Source organism: Coregonus lavaretus (genome assembly GCF_964263955.1).
Source record: "Coregonus lavaretus genome assembly, chromosome: 5".
NCBI lineage: Eukaryota > Metazoa > Chordata > Actinopteri > Salmoniformes > Salmonidae > Coregonus > Coregonus lavaretus.
In genome coordinates, this window is record NC_139992.1 from 41,195,947 (window position 1) to 41,222,894 (window position 26,948).

A 26,948-nucleotide genomic window follows, 5' to 3' on the forward strand; every position below is an offset into this window, starting at 1 on the left:
GGTTTTCCTACTTACAAAGCATGTAGAGGTCTGTAATTTTTATCATAGTTACACTTCAACCGTGAGAGACGGAATCTAAAACAAAAATCCAGAAAATCACATTGTATGATCTTTAAGTAATTAATTTGCATTTTATTGCATGACATAAGTATTTGATACATCAGAAAAGCAGAACATAATATTTGGTACAGAAACCTTTGTTTGCAATTACAGAGATCATACGTTTCCTGTAGGTCTTGACCAGGTTTGCACACACTGCAGGAGGGATTTTGGCCCACTCCTCCATACAGACCTTCTCCAGATCCTTCAGGTTTCGGGGCTGTCGCTGGGCAATACGGACTTTCATCTCCCTCCAAAGATTTTCTATTGGGTTCAGGTCTGGAGACTGGCTAGGCCACTCCAGGACCTTGAGATGCTTCTTACGGAGCCACTCCTTAGTTGCCCTGGCTGTGTGTTTCGGGTCGTTGTCATGCTGGAAGATCCAGCCACGACCCATCTTCAATGCTCTTACTGAGGGAAAGAGGTTGTTGGCCAAGATCTCGTGATACATGGCCCCATCCATCCTCCCCTCAATACGGTGCAGTCGTCCTGTCCCCTTTGCAGAAAAGCATCCCCAAAGAATGATGTTTCCACCTCCATGCTTCACGGTTGGGATGGTGTTCTTGGGGGTTGCACTCATCCTTCTTCTTCCTCCAAACACGGCGAGTGGAGTTTAGACCAAAAAGCTATATTTTTGTCTCATCAGACCACATGACCTTCTCCCATTCCTCCTCTGGATCATCCAGATGGTCATTGGCTTGAGCAGGGGGACCTTGCGTGCGCTGCAGGATTTTAATCCATGATGGCGTAGTGTGTTACTAATGGTTTTCTTTGAGACTGTGGTCCCAGCTCTCTTCAGGTCATTGACCAGGTCCTGCCGTGTAGTTCTGGGCTGATCCCTCACCTTCCTCATGATCATTGATGCCCCACGAGGTGAGATCTTGCATGGAGCCCCAGACCAAGGGTGATTGACCGTCATCTTGAACTTCTTCCATTTTCTAATAATTGCGCCAACAGTTGTTGCCTTCTCACCAAGCTGCTTACCTATTGTCCTGCAGCCCATCCCAGCCTTGTGCAGGTCTACAATTTTATCCCTGATGTCCTTACACAGCTCTCTGGTCTTGGCCATTTGTGGAGAGGTTGGAGTCTGTTTGATTGAGTGTGTGGACAGGTGTCTTTTATACAGGTAACGAGTTCAAACGGGTGCAGTTAATACAGGTAATGAGTGGAGAACAGGAGAGCTTCTTAAAGAAACACTAACAGGTCTGTGAGAGCCGGAATTCTTACTGGTTAGTAGGTGATCAAATACTTATGTCATGCAATAAAATGCAAATTAATTACTTAAAATTCATACAATATTATTTTCAGGATTTTTGTTTTAGATTCCGTCTCTCACAGTTGAAGTGTACCTATGATAACAATTACAGACATCTACATGCTTTGTTAGTAGGAAAACCTGCAAAATCGGCAGTGTATCAAATACTTGTTCTCCCCACTGTATATCCACAGTAAAGCGAGTCCTATATAGACATAACCTGAAAGGCCGCTCAGCAAGGAAGAAGCCACTGCTCCAAACCGCCATAAAAAAGCCAGACTACGGTTTGCAACTGCACATGGGGTCAAAGATCGTACTTTTTGGAGTAATGTCCTCTGGTCTGATGAAACAACAATTTAACCGTTTGGCCATAATGACCATCGTTATGTTTGGAGAAAAAAAGGGGGAGACTTGCAAGCCGAAGAACACCATCCCAACCATAAAGCACGGGGGTGGCAGCATCATGCTGTGGGGGTGCTTTGCTGAAGGAGGGACTGGTGGACTTCACAAAATAGATGGCATCATGAGGAAGGAAAGTTATGTGGATATATTGAAGCAACATCTCAAGACATCAGTCAGGAAGTTAAAGCTTGGTTCGCACATGGGTCTTCCAAATGGACAATGACCCCAAGCATACTTAGAAAGTTGTGGCAAAATGGCTTAAGGACAACAAAGTCAAGGTATTGGAGTGGCCATCACAAAGCCCTGACCTCAATCCTATAGAAAATGTGTGGGCAGAACTGAAAAAGCGTGTGCGAGCAAGGAGGCCTACAAACCTGACTCAGTTACACCAGCTCTGTCAGGAGGAATGGGCCAAAGTTCACCCAACTTATTGTGGGAAGCTTGTGGAAGGCTACCTGAAACATTTGACCCAAGTTAAACAATTTAAAGGTAATGCTACCAAATACTAATTGAGTATATGTAAACTTCTGACCCACTGGGAATGTGATGAAAGAAATAAAAGCTGAAATAAATAATTCTCTCTACTATTATTCTGACATTTCACATTCTTAAAATAAAGTGGTGATCCTAACTTACCTAAGACAGGGAATTTTTACTGGGATTAAATGTCAGGAATTGTGAAAAACTGAGTTTGAATGTATTTGGCTAAGGTGTATGTAAACTTCCGACTTCAACTGTATATGTGTATGTATGTATGTATGTATGTATGTATGTATATATACACATACAGTGGGGAGAACAAGTATTTGATACACTGCCGATCTTGCAGGTTTTCCTACTTACAAAGCATGTAGAGGTCTGTAATTTTTATCATAGGTACACTTCAACTGTGAGAGACGAAAACAAAAATCCAGAAAATCACATTGTATGATTTTTAAGTAATTAATTTGCATTTGATTGCATAACATAAGTATTTGATACATCAGAAAAGCAGAACTAAATATTTGGTACAGAAACCTTTGTTTGCAATTACAGAGATCATACGTTTCCTGTAGGTCTTGACCAGGTTTGCACACACTGCAGCAGGGATTTTGGCCCACTCCTCCATACAGACCTTCTCCAGATCCTTCAGGTTTCGGGGCTGTCGCTGGGCAATACGGACTTTCAGCTCCCTCCAAAGATTTTCTATTGGGTTCAGGTCTGGAGACTGGCTAGGCCACTCCAGGACCTTGAGATGCTTCTTACGGAGCCACTCCTTAGTTGCCCTGGCTGTGTGTTTCGGGTCGTTGTCATGCTGGAACTCCTTAGTTGCCCTGGCTGTGTGTTTCGGGTCGTTGTCATGCTGGAAGACCCAGCCACGACCCATCTTCAATGCTCTTACTGAGGGAAGGAGGTTGTTGGCCAAGATCTCACGATACATGGCCCCATCCATCCTCCCCTCAATACGGTGCAGTCGTCCTACCCCTTTGCAGAAAAGCATCCCCAAAGAATGATGTTTCCACCTCCATGCTTCACGGTTGGGATGGTGTTCTTGGGGTTGTACTCATCCTTCTTCTTCCTCCAAATACGGCGAGTGGAGTTTAGACCAAAAAGCTCTATTTTTGTCTCATCAGACCACATTACCTTCTCCCATTCCTCCTCTGGATCATCCAGATGGTCAATGGCAAACTTCAGACGGGCCTGGACATGCGCTGGCTTGAGCAGGGGGACCTTGCGTGCGCTGCAGGATTTTAATCCATGACGGCATAGTATGTTACTAATGGTTTTCTTTGAGACTGTGGTCCCAGCTCTCTTCAGGTCATTGACCAGGTCCTGCCGTGTAGTTCTGGGCTGATCCCTCACCTTCCTCATGATCATTGATGCCCCACGAGGTGAGATCTTGCATGGAGCCCCAGACTGAGGGTGATTGACCGTCATCTTGAACTTCTTCCATTTTCTAATAATTGCACCAACAGTTGTTGCCTTCTCACCAAGCTGCTTGCCTATTGTCCAGTAGCCCATCCCAGCCTTGTGCAGGTCTACAATTTTATCCCTGATGTCCTTACACAGCTCTCTGGTCTTGGCCATTGTGGAGAGGTTGGAGTCTGTTTGATTGAGTGTGTGGACAGGTGTCTTTTATACAGGTAACGAGTTCAAACAGGTGCAGTTAATACAGGTAATGAGTGGAGAACAGGAGGGCTTCTTAAAGAAAAACTAACAGGTCTGTGAGAGCCGGAATTCTTACTGGTTGGTAGATGATCAAATACTTATGCCATGCAAATTAATTACTTAAAAATCATACAATGTGATTTTCTGGATGTTTGTTTTAGATTCTGTCTCTCACAGTTGAAGTGTACCTATGATAAAAAATTACAGACCTCTACATGCTTTGTAAGTAGGAAAACCTGCAAAATCGGCAGTGTATCAAATACTTGTTCTCCCCACTGTATATATACATACATACATACATACATACATACATACATACATACATACATACATACATACATACATACATACATACATACATACATACATACATACATACATACATACATACATACATACATACATACATACATACATACATACATACATACATACATACATACATACATACACACATATACCGTTGAAGTCGGAAGTTTACATACACCTTAGCCAAATACATTTAGTTTAGTTTTTCCCAGTGGGTCAGAAGTTTACATACACTCAATTAGTATTTGGTAGCATTGCCTTTAAATTGTTTAACTGGGGTCAAACGTTTCAGGTAGCCTTCCACAAGCTTCCTACAATAAGTTGGGTGAATTTTGGCCCATTCCTCCTGACAGAGTTGGTGTAACTGAGTCAGGTTTGTAGGCCTTCTTGCTCGCACACGCTTTTTCAGATCTGCCCACAAATGTTCTATAGGATTGAGGTCAGGGCTTTGTGATGGCCACTCCAATACCTTGACTTTGTTGTCCTTAAGCCATTTTGCCACAACTTTGGAAGTATGCTTGGGGTCATTGTCCATTTGGAAGACCCATTTGCGACCAAGCTTTAACTTCCTGACTGATGTCTTGAGATGTTGCTTCAATATATCCACATAATTTTCCTTCCTCATGATGCAATCTATTTTGTGAAGTGCAGCAGTCCCTCCTTCAGCAAAGCACCCACACAGCATGATGCTGCCACCCCCGTGCTTCACGGTTGGGATGGTGTTCTTCGGCTTGCAAGCAACCCCCTTTTTCCTCCAAACATAACGATGGTCATTACGGCCAAACAGTTCTATTTTTGTTTCATCAGACCAGAGTACATTTCTCCAAAAAGTACAATCTTTGTCCCCATGTGCAGTTGCAAACCGTAGTCTGGCTTTTTTATGGCGGTTTTGGAGCAGTGGTTTCTTCCTTGCTGAGCGGCCTTTCAGGTTATGTCGATATAGGACTCGTGGAGTGGTTGAAAAATGAGTTTTAATGACTCCAACCTAAGTGTATGTAAACCTCCGACTTCAACTGTGTGTGTATATATATATATATATATATATTTCCCTTTATTAGTTTCCAACCCCACCACCCCTTCCCTAATTGGAGTAAACTAGTGAACAACAACGCTTAGGCCTCTACCTCCAGCTTATACATACTATATACATTTTATGGACACAGTCAATTTTACAATTATTCTATTCTAGGTTCGTAATTTAACAATTTTATTCATATTTACAGATGGCATACAAGTTTGTTATTAAGGCACATGAACATTTACATGTTTCAGAAGGCATTTAAAAAAAAGTTTACGTTCAAATGGCGCTCCTGTGAAGTAGTGACACAAGCGACATACGCCTAGTTTCCTGAAACGAGTCACAAATATTACATTCCACATTCTTCTCCTTGTGCCTCACTCACTTCTCTCCTTCTCTTTGGTGAACAAATATTAGTGAGTCTCTCCCTGAAGGGCATTTAGAGGGGTCCTACCTCTGTAATAGCTGTCCTTGTTAGTGCCTGAGTTTGGGGTGTTCTTTATGATAGGTGTTGGGCCCTCTGGCATTCAGTTCGGACGTTCTTCAGTTGTATGCTGAGGTGGTTTCAGCGGGAATTGGAGATTGTCTTTAAATTAATCTTGGCTAGGGGAATGTTTTAGTCTTGTTCTCTCTCTTTCTCCGGTTTCAAGAATTGCGTGACAAGCAGCAACCAAGGACTTGTTTGTTTGTTTCTCTCTCTCTCTCACCCCCCATTCTGTCAGTCAGTGCTCTGCCCGTTTCTCTCTGCTGGTTAAACAGCCTACGGTTGAGATGGCTCTCTGTTTCCTGTGCTGATGAAAACAATAGCAGCTGCAATGCAGCCATACTAATGAAGTCATATGGTTATAGCGTCTGTAAGACAGGTTATAGCATCTGTAAGACAGGTTATAGCATCTGTAAGGCAGGTGTAATCAATATATCTAATACAAATGTGCTGTAGGGTAGAGCCAGGGTCCTGGCACAGGTGTTGATGTGACAGTGAATCGATGGTACAGATAGAGGACTGTGGAGTGCAGCGAGCAGGAGAGACCTCTACAATGAAGAGCCATTCAATCTCACACACACACACACACACAAATAAACAGACACTATAAACTCACCAAAAGAAACGCACAAACACACACCGATGGAGGATTAGTGGAACAGATGCACTCATTGACTTCCTCATCATCTTCCCTAATTGGAGTAAACTAGTGAACAACAATGCTTTGGCCTCTACTTCCAGCTTATACAGACTATATACATTTTATGGACACAGTCAATTTTACAGTAATTCTATTTTGTTTGTTTTTACTCCTGAACTTCCTCTATCCTCAACCTCTCCGATCATTTTCATGATGTCCATCTGGTTTGCTTCTATATGCCATATCTTTCTAACTGTGCTCTTTCACAAAAGCTCTCAACCTATAACCTATATACTTATTATGGACACAGTATGCTTTACATTAGTTATCTTGTTATTAGTTGTTGTTAGTTGTTATTAGTCCCATCCTTCAGCTCCATTCAACACCTCCCATCTATCTCTTAACACCATCAATATTGGACTTCTATTTGCCATATATTTTTCAACTGTACTGTGATGTTTCACAAAAGTTCTGAACCCATCTATTCTCATTGTTTCTACAGATTGTAAATTGAAGAGAAACATTTTTGCTAAAAGTATTATTATATTATTGATCGATTTGACTATGACTTTTCAGATCACCCAGTAGTGCTATCTGCAGGGTTAGCTCCAGGTAAATATTGCAATCCTTCAGCCATTCCTGGACCTGTGACCAAAAACAAGCTACAGATGGACAGTACCAAAACAAATGATCTAATGATTCTGTATCTTCGCAGCAAAATCTGTAGAGCTGGGAAGATTGTATCCCCCATATAAATAACATACTATTGGTAGCAAGAATTTTGTATAATTTTAATTTGAAAAATTCTAAGTTTTGAATCCGGCGTCGTTTTTGCGTATCAGTTCATAAACACTATCATGTGACACTTAGATTGCACACAGGTGGACTTTATTTAACTATGTGACTTCTGAAGGTAGTTGGTTGCACCAGATCTTATTTAGGGGCTTCATTTAGGGGCTCCTGCCGCCCCACCTGGGGCGGCAGGTAGCTTAGTGGTTAAGAGCGTTGTGCCAGTAACCGAAAGGTCGCTGGTTCTAATCCCCGAACCGACTAGGTGAAAAATCTGTCGATGTGCCCTTGAGCAAGGCACTTAACCCTAATTGCTCCTGTAAGTCGCTCTGGATAAGAGCGTCTGCTAAATGACTAAAATGTAAAATATATAGCAAAGAGGGTGAATACATATGCACGCACCACTTTTCCATTATTTATTTTTTTCATTTCACTTCACCAATTTTGACTATTTTGTGTATGTCCATTTACATGAAATCCAAATAAAAATCAATTTAAATTACAGGTTGTAATGCAACAAAATAGGAAAAACACCAAGGGGGATGAATACTTTTGCAAGGCACTGTATACACTAAGTATACCAAACATTAGGAACACCTTCCTAATATTGAGTTGCACCCCAGCCTTTTGCCCTCAGAACAGCCTCAATTCGTTGGGGCATGGACTCTACAAGGTCTCAAAAGCGTTCCACAGAGTGTTGCTGCCCCATGTTGACTCCAATGCTTCCCACAGTTGTGTCAAGTTGACTGGATGTCCTTTGGGTGGTGGACCATTCTTGATACACACAGGAAACTGTTGAGTGTGAAAAACCCAGCAGCGTTGCAGTTCTTGACACAAACTGGTGAAACTGGTACCTACTACCAAACCCTGTTCAAAGGCACTTAAATATTTTGTCTTCCATTCACCCTCTGAATGACACACATATACAATCCATGTCTGTCTATGTCATGGAAAGAGTGTTCAATAAATGTTTTGTACACTGTGTATATATTCATACAAACACACTCTCTGTCACGCCCACACATTTATTCACTCACACCCATGCACCCATCTTTCCTCATACTTTCAATCTCTGCTTTAGACCCATTTCCACAGGCCGATTTTAATAGCTGTCAAAGGAGAATTCACTGGACGATTAACTCTGCTGTTCCAGCAGTTTGTCTTTTAGCACTTTATCTTTTCCACTCAGAGTCCTGAAGATGTTTAACTCCTTCTGCCTATGGAATGACTTTACCCCTTCACACACACACAAACACACACACTGAGCATGACCAGATCCCTTGGCTAAAGCTCCTCTCCATCTGCCCAGAGGTCCAGACACACACCACCTATAGCCTCTTTTCCATCCACCCAGAATAACTTTGTATATTCTTTGTCCTTCACACACATACTTGTCCTCTCATACTATCCAATTGAGTAACATTTTGATTAATTATGTTTTCTTGATGATTGATATACCCCCTTAACTCTACATGTGAATCAGATTATTCATACTATTAATTCATCATGGAAACTATTCGGTGGTGGAGCTCGAATTTGATTGGGAAAAAAACATTTTGAACCTTGAACCGTGAGTGTTAGGGCTGGGGGGTGTGGTTGAAAGGTAAAGCATGGTCTCTTTGATGTAACACTAAGAATGTCCTTTTCCCATATCCATGTCTCCCTCCAGCTGGTGAGGAGGATCTATAAGGGAATTCCCCTACAGCTCCGAGGAGAGGTGTGGTGTCTGCTCCTCGACGTTCCCAAAATAAAGGAGGAAAAGAAAGACTTCTACGAGGTATGTTCTGGAAACACCAGCCAGAACCTCACAGCAGAGAGTTATTGTGCTCTCTTGGACTAACATCCTCCCTCCTTCCTCCCCGGGAAAAGTCATGTAGGAACTATACACAGTCACACTGTAGTTGACTCTCCTATTGTTTCTCTCCACTCAGCCAGCTTCATTAAAGCCCAGGCCTCATTAACATTCATAACCAGGCCAGCAAACACTGGATTTATTAGATTTCAGAGCTTCATCATTATTACGGGGGAAGATTAATGTGTGTGGAGGGGGAGGTGTGGTGCATGTCAGCACTGGAGTACTGAGTCTAGCGACAACTGAGCTTTATTAAAACTCTATAAATATTTGCGGGATGGATCAGTGGTCTTATTCCTTTGTATCTCACTCTCTCTCTCACACACACACACACACACACGCAAACACACACTCCCTCACTGGCTCTCTGTTGTTGTGTTTCCTGTGTGTAGAAGTTGAAGCTCAGGGCGCGGGGGCTGTCTCCTGACATCCGTCAGATTGACCTGGATGTGAACCGAACCTACCGGGACCACATCATGTTCATGCACCGATATGATGTCAAGTCAGTATCTCCCTCCATCTGACAAACAACATCTGCACTTGGACACTACAGTACACACACACGCGCGCAACACAGGGACCACATAATATTCCTGCACCGGCCCGATGTCTAGTCAGTATCTCATACTCAACATGCTGAGAAGTACAACATCTACACTTAGTCACTACAGAACAGTACCCATAATTAGGGCCTGGAGTTTTTTCTTGACCATGTGCCCTGACTAGGAAAAACTCCTGGTTGTAGGGGGTTACAAAAAAAGCCTGGCCCATTACACACATCTATCTCTCCATACCTCTTTCTGTCATAATGGTGGCTGACATTGACATTTCCCTATAAGGAAGTGAGAGGACACACGTCCCTTTTCTGTGTTTTTACTTGATGACGTCATGAGGAGAGCCAGAACCAGGGGCCCCTGGGAAATAAACACTGTGACCTGCAGAGTCAGAGAGCAGCATGGACCAGGCACCCACAGCCTCACAGGAACTGAACACATTGCCTCAAAACTGACCATGACACAATACAACTACCAACTACCTCAAACACAACTATACCATGAAAGCATAAAACTTCCAACTACCTCAAACACAAAGGTTGCCATTACTGGCAGCCAAATATAGGAAGTAAAAATCACTAATGCAGTTGTTCATCTCATAAAGAAGACAATATGACTATTAGAACATTTGAATGATGAGAGTAGGCCATTCCACCAATGTAACCCGAATACAGTCTTGGTTGGACCAGGTCTCTCTTGAAAAATAAATGTAAAAAGCAACCTGAATTCAACACCTTTTGTGGAAAGCTCCAGAGGTGTTCCTGTTAGGTAACCTGTGCTTCCAGCAGATGATGTCTAGTCATTAGTAGATTGACTGTTTTGTGGTTGTTTTCAGGCAGCAGGCTCTGTTCCACGTCCTAACAGCCTACTCCATCTACAACACGGTGAGTCACACTACACACATAATGAATCCCCCTAAACCTCTACGCTTCCTCTTCTTTACTCTACCTCTCCTTTTCCCAATCAACTTTTTTTCTACAACTTCCTTCTCATCTCCTGTCCCTCATCCTTCTTTTTCCCATCCAGCTCCTCCTGATCATCGTTCCCTGTTCTCTCCAGCCACCATCCTTTAATTGTGTAGAAGTATACAAGTGAGTTTGTGTGTGCAGTTTTGCATGCATGTTTGTCTATACATATACATGATAAAATTGTGTGTGTGTGTGTATATAGGAGGTGGGGTACTGCCAGGGCATGAGTCAGATCACTGCTCTGTTGCTCATCTATATGAATGAAGAGGATGCCTTCTGGGCTCTGGTCAAACTGCTGTCTGGACAGAAACACGCCATGCACGGTAAACACACCAACACACATCAAAAACACACTCTCTACACACTGTGTAACATCCTATATATGTGTTAGACTGTCATTCAGTAGCCCATGCAAAACCTACGCCTAAGCCATACCATACATGTGCACCATATGGGATAAAACTCAATTCAGGGGTAGCATACTAGACCAGACACACTAAGGAGGCATGAACAGCCATGCCCTAGACCAGATAGTATAGTTAGCTGGGATCTTTTACTCCAAACAATCTCACATACCTTTTCAAGGACGTAGGCTATCTATTCTGGGCCCCATAAAATGTGAGGAAACACATTTATAGAGAACACCGCCCCCCTTACAACTTCTTACCAAATATCTATAGAGCTCACCCAATCTCACGTCCCTTCCATTCAGACCCACACACAACAAGAACCACCAGATTAATTTCCTATATTTATCAAATGCTTTGAAAACGGACGTGAAGAGACTGTTAATGTCAGTCTCTCCCTCCCTCCCTCCCTCCCTCCCTCCCTCCCTCCCTCCCTCCCTCCCCTCCACTCCAGGGTTTTTTATCCCTGGCTTCCCCAAGCTGATGCGCTTCCAGGAGCACCATGACCGCATCCTCAAGAAGTTGATGCCCAAACTGAAGTCACACCTGGTGAGGCCCGCAGAGAACACACACACACAGAGCCTGGGGAGGGGGTAGTGGTAAATAAATGACAGCCCTAAGCCTGCTGGTATGGGGGACTGAGTTGAGTGCCACAGCAGCAGCCTTTGATGTGTTGAGATTAAAGGGTGGTGGAATGAGAGAGAAATGCCATGTCTACACACACAACCATGCACACACACACACACACACACACAGACATGGACTGCTTTTAATATGGGGCCTTGGGCACAGTGGCTGATTCACCACTGCTGTTAAACCATTGTTTAATACTCATGCACGTACACACACACACACACACACGCAGAGTGGTAACGGCTCATTGTTCTCTATGTTTCAGGACACACAGGAGGTGTTCACCAACCTGTACACTATGAAGTGGTTCTTCCAGTGTTTCCTGGACAGGGTGAGTGGCTCAATCCCTTCCCTCTGTGTCCTTTAGGCCTGCAGCTTTTATACCATGGGTGTTGGGCTAAAGAAAGTGTTAAATTATATTATGAAAATATATTTATTTCTCCTCCATTCTGTCTCTCTCATTCTCTCTCTCTCCCTATCTCTTTCTCTCCCTCAGACCCCCTTCACCCTGACCCTGCGGATCTGGGACATCTATATCATGGAGGGAGAGAGAGTTCTGACCGCCATGTCCTACACGGTCCTCAAACTGCACAAGAGTAAGACTATAACAGTAGGACTGTGCTTTTGTGACCATGTGGTTGTCTGTGACCATGTGGTTGTCTGTGACCATGTGGTTGTCTGTGACCATGTGGTTGTCTGTGCGCCACCAGACTGTTTTAACCCGCTGAACTAAAGCCCCAGCTTCAGGTCTCAGGCAAAGTTACTCATCATGTGAGAATGGTTCACTGAACCACCTCCGCTAAACTCTAAGACACGTGCCTGTCCTCAAACTGCACAAGAGAAAGTGTTCTCACACTGGTGTGTGTGTGTGTGTGTGTGTGTGTGTGTGTGTGTGTGTGTGTGTTTGCAGAGCACCTGTTGAAGCTGTCCATGGAGGATCTGGTGGAGTTTCTGCAGGTGACTCTGGCCAAGGACTTCTTCTTTGAGGATGACTTTGTGATTGAGCAGCTGCAGAACAGCATGATGGAGCTAAGGAGGTCCAAACTGGAGCTGGCCGCACCAGGTAGCCTACTGCCCCCAACACATCTCATACACACACTAATTACATTAGGCTATAGATTTATCACACACAGATTAGACAACTGCCACACACAAGCTCAAAATATCAACACACACACACGGATGTATCAGCCTGCACATGTTACTTCACTTACATTCACCCTCAACCACACAGTTACAGTTCATTCATACACACACACAGAGAGCTCTCCTGCTCGCTGCTGTGTAGTAATATTACCAGTGGTAGTAGTAATTAGTGATAGCAGTCTGTGTCTAATCTTGCTTTCTCTCTCTTGCTTAATCTGCCTTTTTTCCCTCTTCTCCCAATTGTTCGGCCCAGCCTACAAAAGTGTGGGTGGGAGTGGGGGCCACATCCCCTCCTACAACAGTAACCGGTGGGCTATCCTGACTGGTGTTCCCCTGTTTCATCATCTGTCCATCCCTCCCTCCGTTTTACGTCTGTCTGTCGCCTGTCTGTCCAGCAGCCCTGGGGTTCTCTTACAAAACATTGTCACAATGTTACCGCAACCTTATACAGTAGCTACTGCAACTCAGGCCAGGCTGCTATTGCTTTAAAGCTACCTTGGAGTCTTGTAATGGAGGGATTCTCCTTCTCCATTTCCCTCTCTCTATTACTCCCATACTCTTTGTCTCTGACTGCTTTTAGCTAGGTACTGTAGAGATAGTCATTGTCAGACAGTAGTAACCATTTAACTCATACTGTACAGTTAATAAGATACTTTGAGTCAATAATTTCAGTTAATAAGATACTTTCATCTTGCCTGAAGCTTTGACTGGTCACCACTCAACATTGTAGGCTACATAATGGCTTAACCTCAGAATGTCCTAATGCACTGTGGCATCCTACCACCCTGGTTGTGTGTGCGCACACACACACACGCACACACACACACACACCGTGAGAGAGCTATTTTCTCTTCCTGGTGACAGGATAATAAGCATCATCCAACACTGGAGGCTTTTTGTTCAACTGCAGCACTTGGAGCTCATTTTTAACCCATCTGCTACCAGTGAACCAACCACATGTCATGTTGAGAAATGGAGATTCAGAAGCCAAAACTCTTCAAACTTTGACAGTTAAATTGTTGGGTGAGGTTTGTAATAAGAGCCTAAACAAAGGTTTGAATAGGTTGTTGTCTGTGTTTACATTTGATTGTGGGGTGGAGACTGCATCCTACCCTTAACTTGGAAACCCTAAAGCACCTGTGTTAGTGAACACATATATTTCCTGGGTGAATCCTCAATACTCTCTTAAGTGGCTTCCTCTCCTGAGTCCTCACTGAGAAGACTGGATGGGTGGGAGCAATAAAGCACTGATCTGGGCTGTGTCCCAATACATTTGAATGGCTTCCGCTTCTTGTCTCCTTTCCTTTATCCCCAACCAAAGAGCCATTATTTCTCTTATCCAGGCTTTTCAGATCAGTGGTTCTAAGTGAAAGTAGAGAAGCATAGGAAGCTGTTTAGGAGTGATGGATGCTGTGACTTACGATATTGTTTTCTCCCATTCAGTCAAAGGACAGGGAAATGGGACATATTGTTGGAACATCACTTTCTTACACAATGGAGAGCCACTTTAGTTTGTGGATTCGATACCAGTCAGTGACAGCACTTCCTGGTTCAAACTCACACACTTCCTGGTTAAAACTCACAACACTTCCTGGTCCATCACATCACTTCCTCTTCTCCAGTTCGTGTCTCCTGGTTTCTATGGTGATTGTGGACACACTGTTCCTACCAGAGTCCAACACATCCAGTGTCACACCTTCACTGTCTGTTTCTCTGTATATTTGTGTCACCTGTACTGTGCTTTCTTTTCTTGACATGGGTAGATACAATTATGTAGTAATAATAATAATAATGTACTCATCAAGTAATAGAGTTTTTAAAACTGCATAGAGTTGATGTATTTATGGTTTGTGTCCTAGAGTGCTAACTCAGTCATGTTTCCTATTTTACCTCTTACAAGTGTTTCTAAAGTCTTTAAGGACAGTCCGTTAGCCAATTTCAGTCTGACCTTTTGAAGTCGCTGTCTGCTGTTGCAGCTAAGTACATTTTAATGAAATTGAGTGAAAACGTATCATTTCAGAGTCTACACTTTTGAATGGCACTTCCTAATTGGACGCCTCTGGCTCGCACTCTGGGAATTTAATATAAGATATATTTCAGATGTTGTATTTTTTATGTGCTTGGTTGGTTTCTCGCCTGTGGAGACGTGATTATTCAGTGTTGTGGTGAATGTAATTCTCTCTTTATTTTCACCCCCCGTCGGCAGTGATGTTGCATGAATCCATATTGCCCTTTTTTAATATTCATAGTTTGAACACATGCCTTTGCCGTTTTGTGTTCTCCCTCCAGGTGCTCTAACCTGTCTTTCTGTTGTATCTGTGCAGGTAAAGAGGACGAGTATCCCAAGAAGCTTCTTGGGCAGCTTCCCCCAGAGCCGGCGGTGAACCAGAACCACGTGGCGAATGGTCAGAGCCACGCCCAGCCGGCCGAGACCCCAAAAGCGCCCAGCCCCTCCCTCGAGCGCCAGCGGGACAGCCGGCCCCCCAGCCGGGCGCGCAGGGACTCCCTGGAGAAGCTGGTCCGGCAGCACAAGGCTGAGAAGAGGGAGGCCAGATCACGGGGGTCCGGAGAGAACTCTGTCCCCCTCGACCCCCACTGCAAACAGCCCTCCGTCCCCACCCTCGCCACCCCCGAGAGAGGGTCCACACCGACACCTACACCGTCCCCGGCGCCCTCGCCGCACCCCAAGCCTCCTACAAAAGTGGTGGGCGGAGGGAAGCCTCAGAGCCACGCCACGGCCAACCACAACTCCAATGCCGCCTCCAGCAGCTCTCGTAAAGACATCGCCCCGCGCTGGGTCAAGCCCTCTGAGACCAAGCTGGAGGCGGCCAAGGCAGCGGCGGCCAGGGAGATCCAGCTGAGCCGCGGTGGTTCCCCGGTCCCCTCCAGCCCTGACGACACCCTGCTGCTCAACCGCCGGCCCCACTCCAGGGGCTTGATCCCAGGCTCCAACCGCGGCTCCAATGCCTCTCAGTACGACAACGTGCCCGGGGGGGCAGAGCAGAACTTTGTGGAGGTCCTGGAGCTAGAGAGGCCACCGTCGCAGATGAGGCACAGCGAGACGCCGTCCCTACCCCCCACCCGCACCCCCAGCCTGCAAGGGAGCATGGTCTCCATAGGACCAGTGGCTAGGCAGGCCAAACACCCCATCCCCACTGCCCTGTCCCTCAACAGCCCTGCTGGGGGTAAACCCTATGTCCACCCCAATGCCCAGAGCCAGTATCACACGCCCCCCCAGCAGTACTCCCCCGGCCGGCCTGCTATGGTGCCACTCCACTACCCCCCCTACAGTGTGAGCCTTGAGCAGAGGGGACTGGGAGAGGACAGGCACTACAGCCCCCTGCCCTCCCGAGGCACCCCACCTATGGGTCTGATGTATGGGGAGAGGGGGTACGCCACCACCCAGCGGCCCAGCCTCTCTCCGGAGAAGGCCCTCATGAACAACTCCTACGCCACCACCCACAGGCAGCCTCCCAGCTCAGCCCATCCCCCCCGGACCACTGTGGCCCCCCGCACCATACAGCAGCTGGACAGCCCTGGTAGTAACGCCTCCACATACCTGCGCCAGCCCACACGGCTCACCTCCGCTGCAGCCGCCCATCCGATGTACCCTCCTGTTGACTACAACAGGTACGAGGGGCGCAGGAGAGGGGAGCAGACCCCGCTCTACCTGCCTGAGGGGCCAGGCCGGGGAGGGGCAGTGGAGGTGCAGCCGTGGGGGCAGCAGGAGGGTGGTGACATGACACATGCCCCTGGAGGTGTACCCCGCTCCCCCAGCTTCCAGAGGGCCCAGATGTCCCCCGTGCAGGAGTTCACCTTCCCTCCTGGCCCTGACGGCCTGGCTCACTACAGGACACAGTTCCAGGAGCAACAGCAGCCCACCATGAGGCAGCAACTCCCCCCGCTGTTCGGAGGACCACACTACAGGCACGCACCAGAGGCGTTCACCATGCAGGAGTCTATGTTGCTGTGAGAGGAGGGAGATGGAGATGGAGGTGTAGTCACTGACACTGTGGCAGCAGAGACAAGCGGTAGTCCTACTAGTGTTAAGGAGTTTTAGTTTGGTTTGTTTGTGCTTTATATGTGACGTACTGACCTTAAAAGTCATACTGCATCATGAATGCTGCAGGACACCAGTTTCTGAAGTTTTTATGGATCCCTTTTAAAAACCCACTGAAGATTGATTATTTAATTTTTTGAATGTTAAATCATTAACAGCAGGAGTTTAAAAGTGTGTATATATATGGATATCTGTCTTTTAGAGTTTAAAATGTACAGTAAATGATGTTTTTGTTAATATACTGAGTTATTTAAACGTTATCAGTAGCAGGGGACAATTCTCCTGGCGAGACAAACTCAGTGATTCCTTTTTCCTTTTCATTCGTTCTTTTTTTTATGAGTTACTTCCAAATTATCTATTTTAGAGGTCAATTTACTCTATGCTTGTGAATATCTTATTTTTCAGAGAGAAGAAACAAAGCTATGTCAAATAATAGAATTACGGAACAGTGACGATTAAAATAATTGTCTAAAATATATCTTTCATTTCAATTTTGAAGCACCTCCACTGTATAACGACCGTTTTTCAAACGAGGAGTTTATTTTTTCATTGAGATTATTCTGTTGTCGCTCAGTTTAGTGACCACTGTAATTTCTAGTCATCGCAATGCATTTCTGTAACCTGAATACAGTGTGTACAGTATGTTTGGATATGGAGGCCAGTGTCTGCTTTGTACCCCATATTGAGACTGTAAACTCTATCAACAGTGAACTATTTTGTCGTCCGTAGAAAAAAACACCCCTTTTCTCCCATTAAGTAATGTATGATTTATTTCCCTCTGAAAAGTTTACATGAATATTAATTGCATATTAACAGTACAGTATTTTCGTCACCACAGAGTAATTGTCAGCTGCAAGAGGTTTCTATAGAGGGGGAATGTGTATTAGTATTGCAGTACTTACTAAGCCGCAATATGCTTTAATTGCCAATTCATGTCTTATTTTCACCAATCACATTAACTGCTGTTCAGTTACCAGCACTTTTACATATTAAATCATTCCATATACACACATCAATACTTACTGACGTATACATACTACTTTGTAGTGTGACGTCACACATTTGAATACATATTCAACCACCTACCCTTTTATTGCTGATTCTCAACTATGTACTTTTTGATACAATGCTTATCATTCTCAAACAGTATAACAATACTGTTATTATTTGAACATGCAAATAAGTCATTCCTTTTTTGGTAAAATAATGAATTGCAAAATGGTTTATCAGGTCATTCTTCAGAGACTTTTCTTTACTTAATAAAACAAATTGGGGTGTGCATTTCTGATCATGTGTCTGTATATTTGTGTGTGCGGATTTATTTCTGTAAGTATGTTATTGCTATTCCCTTCATATATCAGTGAAGTTTCTTCATACATATTCTACATGCTTGGACCACAAAGCTCAAGCAGGATACTGGCTAGTGACTTACACTACCGTTCAAACGTTTGGGGTCACTTAGAAATGTCCTTGTTTTCAAAAGAAAAGCAATTTTTTTGTCCATTTAAAATATCATCAAATTTATCAGAAATACAGTGTAGACATTGTTAATGTTGTAAATGGCTATTGTATCTGGAAACGGCTGATTTTTAATGGAATATCTACATAGGCGTACAGAGGCCCATTATCAGCAACCATCAGTCCTGTGTTCCAATGGCACGTTGTGTTTGCTAATCCAAGTTTATCAAATTGATCATTAGAAAACCCTTTTGCAATTATGTCAGCATAGCTGAAAACTGTTGTGCTGTTTAAAGAATAATAATAATAAATAAATAATATGCCATTTAGCAGACGCTTTTATCCAAAGCGACTTACAGTCATGCGTGCATACATTTTTTTTGTGTATGGAAGAAGCAATAAAACTGGCCTTCTTGAGACTAGTTGAGTATCTGGAGCATCAGCAATTGTGGGTTTGATTACAGGATCAAAATGGCCAGAAACAAATAACTTTCTTCTGAAACTCGTCAGTCTATTCTTGTTCTGAGAAATTAAGGCTATTCCATGCGAGAAATTGACAAGAAACTGAAGATCTCGTACAACGCTGTGCACTACTCCCTTCACAGAACAGCACAAACTGGCTCTAACCAGAATAGAAAGAGGAGTGGGAGGCCCCGTTGCACAACTGAGCAAGAGGACAAATACATTAGTGTCTAGTTTGAGAAACAGACGCCTCACAGGTCCTCAACTGGCAGCTTCATTAAATAGTATCCGCAAAACACCAGTCTCAACGTCAACAGTGAAGCGGCGACTCCGGGATGCTGACCTTCTAGGCAGAGTTGCAAAGAAAAAGGCATATCTCAGACTGGCCAATAAAAACAAAAGATTAAGATGGGCAAAAGAACACAGACACTGGACAGAGGAAGATTGGAAAAAAAGTGTTATGGACAGACGAATCGAAGTTTGAGGTGTTTGGATCACAAAGAAGAACATTTGTGAGACACAGACCAAATGAAAAGATGCTGGAGGAGTGCTTGATGCCATCTGTCAACCATGGTGGAGGCAATGTGATGGTATGGGGGTGCTTTGGTGGTGGTAAAGTGGGAGATTTGTACAGGGTAAAAGGGATCTTGAAGAAGGAAGGCTATCACTCCATTTTGCAACGCCATGCCATACCCTGTGGGCGGCGCTTGATTGGAGCCAATTTCCTCCTACAACAGGACAATGACCCAAAGCACAGCTCCAAATTATGCAAGAACTATTTAGGGAAGAAGCAGTCATCTGGTATTCTATCAATAATGGAGTGGCCAGCACAGTCACCGGATCTCAACCCTGTTGAGCTGTTGTGGGAGCAGCTTGACTGTATGGTATGTAAGAAGTGCCCATCAAACCAATCCAACTTGTGGGAGGTGCTTCAGGAAGCATGGGGTGAAATCTCTTCAGATTACCTCAACAAATTGACAACTAGAATGCCAAAGGTCTGCAAGGCTGTAATTGCTGCAAATGGAGGATTCTTTGACAAAAGCAAAACAAACGCGATTATTATTTATATTAAAAATCATTATTTCTAACCTTGTCAATGACTACATTTCCTATGCATTTTTCTATATTTCCTATTCAAACTCATTTCATGTATGTTTCCATGGAAAACAAGGACATTTCTAAGTGACCCCAAACTTTTGAACGGTAGTGTATATCCCTGGAAAAGGGGAGCGCAATTGACAACATTATTCATCCGCTGATATTTGAGGAAACACTGCCCTCTAGTGGAGAGACACTGTTCAGGCAAAATGAATTGCACCCTCTTCCAACCCTAAGCAGCTGCCAACACCCTCATCTTAATAAAGGATTATACAGGCCATTTTTCCAGGACACCCACGTGTTTTACTAAGAGTATTGCATATTATTTTTCACTTCGCACATTGTGTCTTGTACTTTATTTATTGAGACCAAAATATTTGTAAGTGGGCCAAACTAGGAATTTGGTCATAGCAATAGGCTACCATAAGATCATTACAAAGTTAAATTCTCAACACTCCACTCAATTTGCCTTTCATCAAGCCTTTGCTTCTCAAGGGATACAATGGTGCCATCATGTGGCGGTACACTGCTAATGCATAGAACATGGAACATTACTATACTATATTAGCAGTCTTTCGTTGTTAGTAGTACAGTCACTGTTAAACATTAGATGGACGCCTCAATCCCACAGCCACCAGGTCACCTCTCACATACCTGTTGTCTTTCATTAACCAGTGCAGGCTCAACTAAACACAGGATATATTATACAATACTTCCTTTGTTTCCCATTCATGTATTTGGGCCTATTATGTTTAAATGTGTCTACATATCAAATAATAGGCAGATTGGCTTCATCGGTTCTTTACTAAATGTGTTTTATTTTTTAAATACATTAATGGGGTTAATCTGAATGCTACATCCATTTTTGAAGAATATACCTTAATAAATTCCTCATGAGCTTAGTTCTATTGTCAAAATATACGCTTATTTTACTCCTTTTGAAACAATGTATAGCCTGAAAACATGTTTTAAAATATTTTTGTATCTCATGGATGGTCAGTCCTTGCATCCCTAGCTCTGTCTATGAATTTTAAAGTGGTTACATTTCTCCAGTCCCATCAGCTTTTTACCAAATCAGTGGCGGGGTGTCCTGCTCTGTTACTGTTTGAAATGCAGATTGGCCCTTTAAACATTTACATTCTGTTTCTCACATTGAGCACAGTTGTTCTACATTGCCCAATCTCTGTTCTGAGTGAGTCCCTTGACCATGGGTGCATGGTGTACCTTTCCTAGAACCTTCACCTCACCCCCTCCTAAGGCACATGAAGACTGCCCTGCAGTATCCCTTCATCAGATAATCACTTCAATAAACAGGGATTTCATTTCAAAATGTCGTCCTCGAGCCCTTTTGTGTTCTGTGATGGGTTCGGGTCCAATTGGGGGCGAGTTTACCACCTCAACCATCCACAGGCTCCCTCTCCAGTCCAGAGGCTGCTGACCGCTCACAGGCCACAGTAGGCCAGCCCAGCAGACATCAGTCATCATGGGCCTTCTCTGCTTTGTTTGTCCACACAGGCTTCCGTTTCTCTATGAAGGCCCGTATCCCCTCCTGTCCGTCTCTGAGAGCCAGGTTATCCACCATGACACGAGAGGCTGTGGCGTAGGCCGCATCCCGCCCCTGGGCCATCTGTCTGTAACAGTAATGAAATTATGATTAAATTATGTATAAAACTACACATGTATATAGTCATTATCTTTCAAGAGGGAAATGACAGTCTTTTGCTGTCTTTATGCATGCAAGTGTATCAGTGGTTATCCACTCCAACCAACAAAAACATTGAAACAAAATGCAAACAAGGAATGAATACATGGTAGGCAGAAGGGTTGAGTGCTACAGTGTGGTAAAACATCTGTGGAGTGAGACACACCTGTGGAAGGTGGCCTTGCCAAGGGCTACAACGGGCCGGCTGGCCTGACAGACCCGCCGTGCGATGGCTAGAGTCTCCTCCTCTAGACGCTCCTCAGGAACCACCTTACTGACCAGCCCGTGCAGCAAAGCATCCTGGGCCGAGATCGGGTTTCCTGTGAACAGCATCTCCATGGCTACCTGTAAAATATCAGAATATATCAGTTACACAGAGTGTGTCTGTCTGTGTGTGTGTGTGTGTGTGTGTGTACCTTCTTGGGGACAGCTCTTCCTATTGCCACGGCCGGTGTTGAGCAGAACAGACCCACGTTGACCCCTGGTGTGGCGAAGGTGGACTTCTCTGTCACCACGGCAATGTCACAACTGGCAACAAGCTGGCATCCTGCTGCTGTGGCAACCCCATTCACCATGGCAATCACAGGCACGGGAATGTCTTGTATCAGGGTCATAACCTTCAATAACAACAAGAGGTATGAGTATGTTTGCGGATGACAATTTGTGTGTACTGTATGTACAAACAGCCATCTGAAGACCCACAAAAAGAAGACCCTATGGAGGACAATCATACTCAACTCGATAATGATGATGATGATGTGTGTACAGTATATTTGTATACAGTAGGATAGTGAACCTCACCTCTGAGCAGGCCTGAAACACCTTGGTGTGGTAATCTCTGCCCTGTGCTGACGTCAGCTCCTTCAGGTCATGCCCAGAGGAGAACACTGGTCCCTTAGCTGGAACACACACAACGCAATACAACAGTGTTTGGGGTGACCAACAGGGGGGGGGGGGGCACATCTGATTATGAATCAGCGCTCTGGTGGTATCTTACCTGATATGACGATGACTCTGAGGTCGTCGCTGTCGATGTCTGCCAGGATGTTGCCTCTCAGTGAGTCCAGCATTGACAGAGACAGGGCATTCCTCTTCTTAGGGTTGTTCAGGGTTATACTCCTGCACATGTAATTACACTGTTACAGTAGCAAGAATAATTTAAAGGAGAACAAAAATCAATGCACAGTACCGATCAATGCACTGTGTACCTGAAGTGTAATAGTGAGACTTTTATAGGACATACTGCTTACTACCTAAATACACCATTTAACGTTTCAGGTGATCAGTTTTGCAATTAAAGGGGATGGAAGCGCGTGCCCAAAATGGACAGCTTCTGTACAATGCGCGCGACATGGGCACACCTTTTGCAAAAGAGTCGCCCGACCAATGCAGAGGTTCTTTGACCACAGGAATCAAACACTGACAGAGTCGTCAAGCTAGCTATCTAGATAGCTTTGTTAGTTTGCTGACAACTTGCATACCTTATTCCATTGTTTTGCTGTCTGACAGTCAGTGGCTCCGCTGGAGTTTGCGTGCAAAGTGACCTTGACCCAGCTAGACGTGTAAACCTGCTGAGTTGGACAATATTAGCAGCTTGGTTAAACACATTTCGAGCCATGTTTTGACTGTCCATGCATCAACATTTGGGTCATAGGTTGAAAACCAACATTCCATTGGTGTATAGCGCCTTCTACTGTTTCGGAGTGACAAAACTCAAAACCAAAACATTGTCATACTTCCCTTCGGGTTAATGGATTATGAATTGATTAACTTTATATTGAATGCAACTACTACATTTATTATGTCATAACACAATACAATTTCAGAAGAGCTGTTTTGTAACAAGCGCATTAATGCAAAATCACAAACTACCTATAAAAATTAGTGAATTCATATTTCACATTTCCTGGTCCTACCCATAGGATTCAGCGCCTATTTGATGTTCTTGACATAAATGTCCTGAACTTATTTTATAAGGATACAACTAGTAGCCTCTGGTCAAGAAATTCCTGGTAAACTGCCAGATGTAGCCCGACAAAGTGCTCTGCGCCTGCGTACTAGTCTGTGTGGCACTTTTGCGGTGACGTGACGAGCTTGCTGTCAAGAAGGAAAAGGGCATCGTTCTGAAACATCTGAAACACAGACACGAACAGAAAAAGGTGAATAAAACAGATTAAATTAGTATCAACTTCCTGATACATGTAATTAATTTCAGAGCATTTCCTCTGTATAGGTAAGCCTTTTTGCTTTTCCCCTGTTTGTTTAGCTAGCCTGTACTAGCCAGCTATGTTAACTCGCGCTAGCATCCAAGCTGTTTATGTGGCTAGGTTGCCTTGCCAGAAGAACATTTTGACAAATGTGACAACGGTAATACAAATAAAAACATATTTAAAAGCGGAATAACGCTGTTATTTAATCACTTCCTTATCAAATTCGCTTTTCAGTTTGCTACCCATCCTATTGGTGTTAAAAAGTTGGTAGAAAATATCTATCCACCAAGACGCAAGACAGTAGTGAGAGCTTTTAACCTGGTTCTGACAGTAGACTGACAGACATACGGATTTCTAACACCTCAACGGTCTTTTGACTTTGCTAGTGCCATATGGGCCTAGCCAATACAAAAACAATAAACTATTATGGAACTATCCATATGGCATAACTACCTACATTTTCAAAATGTCAATTTATCTGAGGAGAAAGGTTGTGTTGAATACATTGGCCAGAGAAGCAACCAGCAGCCTACTATTCACTAATGCCTATGGATTTCGCAAAAGTTTCACGACTTGCTTACATTCAGCTATGATCATAAGCAGAGCTTATGCTATATAATTTAAAATAAATAAAATCTTACAGAGCACTTTGCACTTTGATATCATATTTGTGCAGGTTTTTAGAGACATTCAACCAGACATACAATAGCCCTACCTGATAGTGTGTGTTATTACACAGCATGCATTGTGTGGAAATCTCCTCCCCTCCTCAGCCTCTGGGTTGTTCTGATAACAGAACCAAAACAAGCAATGTGGGCTATCTAGTCTGTTTGAAATTAAATGTGGTTTGCCTTTGCCCCGGGGAGAATAGCTAGTCAATCGTTTGTTTGTGTTTGTGTTGCTTGCATGAGCCGAAGAGAACAGTGACAGTCTTCCCCCTTCTCTGTCTCCTCTCTCCTTGGCTGGTCTCCACAGGGCTGATCGTAGTGGACATGGATGCCCCTCTTCCTATTTAACCAGCCCAGCCTGCCCTTCTTCACACTGCCCCAGTCTGGATGAATGGAGATGAGACATTGCGGACCCATCAGCAGCAGTGCGCAGCATGAACAGCCACACGCTGGGTGACTCTCTGGGCCCTAGCCTAGCGGTGCGTATGAGCGGAGCCGGCGGTGGCTGGAGCAGTCTCTCTCTGAAGCCAGTGCCTACCGGGTGGATCCCCTCTCTGTTTCAAACCATGGTCCCTACGGGATACACCAAGCTCCAGGAGGAGCGTGGTCTGGCCATGGCCGACCTGGGGCCCAAGCCTGAGGGGAACGGCTACCGGCCTGACCTCCCTCACCTGGAGGTGCGCCGGCACTCGGACCGGGTAGCACGGACGTCCGTTAGCCTGTCAGACGGTGGGGACGTGCGGTACTCTGAGGCTGAGCCCATGCTCCCTGAGGGGACGCTCTCGGGAGAGGAGGGCGATGATGAGGAGAAGGAGGAAGAGGAGAGTCAGAGGCCCCCCACACGGAACATGCCCAAGGAGTCGCCCCTGGCCATGGCGCTGCAGATCGTGGTGCCTTTCCTGCTGGCTGGGTTCGGCACAGTGTCGGCAGGGATGGTGCTGGACATAGTACAGGTGTGACTGGGATGGGGAATGGTAGAGCATAGATCCTGTTGAGACTGGGATGGGCGATGGTAGAGCATAGGTCCTGTTGAGACTGGGGTGATGGATGGTAGAGCATAGGTCCGGTTGAGACTGGGGTGATGGATGGTAGAGCATAGGTCCTGTTGAGACTGGGGTGATGGATGGTAGAGCATAGGTCCTGTTGAGACTGGGATGGGCAATGGTAGAGCATAGGTCCTGTTGAGACTGGGTTGATGGATGGTAGAGCATAGGTCCTGTTGACACTGGGATGATTGATGGTAGAGCATAAGTCCTGTTGAGACTGGGATGATGGATGGTAGAGCATAGGTCCTGTTGAGACTGGGGTGATGGATGGTAGAGCATAGGTCCTGTTGAGACTGGGATGATGGATGGTAGAGCATATGTCCTGTTGAGACTGGGGTGATGGATGGTAGAGCATAGGTCCTGTTGAGACTGGGGTGATGGATGGTAGAGCATAGGTCCTGTTGAGACTGGGGTGATGGATGGTAGAGCATAGGTCCTGTTGAGACTGGGGTGATGGATGGTAGAGCATAGGTCCTGTTGAGACTGGGGTGATGGATGGTAGAGCATAGGTCCTGTTGAGACTGGGGTGATGGATGGTAGAGCATAGGTCCTGTTGAGACTGGGGTGATGGATGGTAGAGCATAGGTCCTGTTGAGACTGGGGTGATGGATGGTAAAGCATAGGTCCTGTTGAGACTGGGGTGTGGGCTAGTGCATGTGATGTTCAAATAGGTAGAGGAGATGGATTTGGCACAGTTTAATTCAAGTGGTTTGTATTGTTTACTTATGACTCCATTTCCTGTGTAGTCCAGAGTAAATGGCTGTAAGCGCTTTCAAGGGAGGTGATAAAGGGATATCTGTCTATTGACTTTAAATTGTTAAAGGGATTCTCATAGCCACTCAGCAAATACTAGTAGGGATAGATTACTAGGAAGGAACCTACGACAGGAAGCTACGGCGGTTCTCCTTATCTACTTCTTAATAGAACGTTTGAATTTGAATGTAGAATGTGAATATTTGAATGAGGACAAGCTGACAATGAACACATAGTAAGCTCTCATCTGCTCTGTTCTAGCCAGTAGCCAACAATAGACTTTCAACAAGAATGAGATGTCTGATATCCCTCTCCGCTCTTTCTCTTTCTCTCTCTTTCCCGCTATCCCACTTCCTCTCTTTCTTCTCTCTCCCTCTCTCTCTCTCTCCTCTCCCCCAGCACTGGGATGCCTTTAAGTACATTACAGAGATCTTTATCCTGGTTCCGGCCCTGCTGGGCCTGAAGGGAAACCTGGAGATGACCCTCGCATCCAGACTATCCACCGCGGTAAGACACACACACACACACCAACTTTTAAATACTGTTCAAACACACTTCTGCACACACACACCATCAAAAAGTATTTGCACATTCTGGATACAACACACTTACACATGCTCTTCCACATGCTCTACTGATTCTCTTACAAAGCCTGTTTAAGATGTATATCAAGATGGCTTCCTGGTTTACAAGTTATGATGTCATTATTTTGAGTTACAGGATTAAAGACCATCAGACATAGTAGTTATGTAACATGTAGTTATGGTAATGTGGATGACGTTGGTTA

At 44.6% G+C, this 26,948-nt stretch overlaps 3 protein-coding genes across 4 annotated transcripts in view; 2 read left to right on the forward strand and 1 right to left on the reverse strand.

The window, feature by feature from the left end:
* Nucleotides 1–18,045, forward strand: part of LOC311129027 (USP6 N-terminal-like protein) — a 28,375-nt gene extending 10,330 nt beyond the window's left edge. Inside the window, exons 6-14 of the mRNA XM_084161276.1 lie at nt 8,814–8,921; nt 9,389–9,498; nt 10,386–10,434; nt 10,721–10,841; nt 11,380–11,474; nt 11,824–11,889; nt 12,055–12,154; nt 12,469–12,621; nt 15,029–18,045. Of these exons, the coding sequence (XP_084017402.1) occupies nt 8,814–8,921; nt 9,389–9,498; nt 10,386–10,434; nt 10,721–10,841; nt 11,380–11,474; nt 11,824–11,889; nt 12,055–12,154; nt 12,469–12,621; nt 15,029–16,677 (2,451 nt within the window). The 3' untranslated portion in view covers nt 16,678–18,045. The remainder of the gene's footprint in view (nt 1–8,813; nt 8,922–9,388; nt 9,499–10,385; nt 10,435–10,720; nt 10,842–11,379; nt 11,475–11,823; nt 11,890–12,054; nt 12,155–12,468; nt 12,622–15,028) is intronic.
* Nucleotides 18,046–20,576: 2,531 nt separating this feature from the next.
* LOC311129146 (enoyl-CoA hydratase domain-containing protein 3, mitochondrial-like) lies at nt 20,577–23,394 on the reverse strand. The gene is made up of 6 exons (XM_084161445.1): nt 22,966–23,394; nt 22,482–22,603; nt 22,286–22,383; nt 21,901–22,101; nt 21,651–21,829; nt 20,577–21,413 (listed from the first exon to the last, which is right to left on the reverse strand). Exons 1-6 carry the CDS (start codon nt 23,115–23,117, stop codon nt 21,257–21,259), a joined length of 909 nt encoding a protein of 302 aa, XP_084017571.1. The 5' UTR covers nt 23,118–23,394; the 3' UTR covers nt 20,577–21,256.
* A 148-nt stretch (nt 23,395–23,542) lies between these two features.
* The window catches only part of LOC311129140 (solute carrier family 41 member 2-like), a 28,395-nt gene continuing 24,989 nt past the window's right edge, over nt 23,543–26,948 (forward strand). Inside the window, exons 1-3 of one of the 2 annotated variants that reach the window (XM_084161435.1) lie at nt 23,543–23,643; nt 24,670–25,315; nt 26,561–26,668. In XM_084161435.1, the coding sequence (XP_084017561.1) occupies nt 24,797–25,315; nt 26,561–26,668 (627 nt within the window). In that variant the 5' untranslated portion in view covers nt 23,543–23,643; nt 24,670–24,796. Of the gene's footprint in view, nt 23,718–24,669; nt 25,316–26,560; nt 26,669–26,948 lie in introns of both variants that reach the window. The other variant, XM_084161436.1, reaches the window with a different exon arrangement.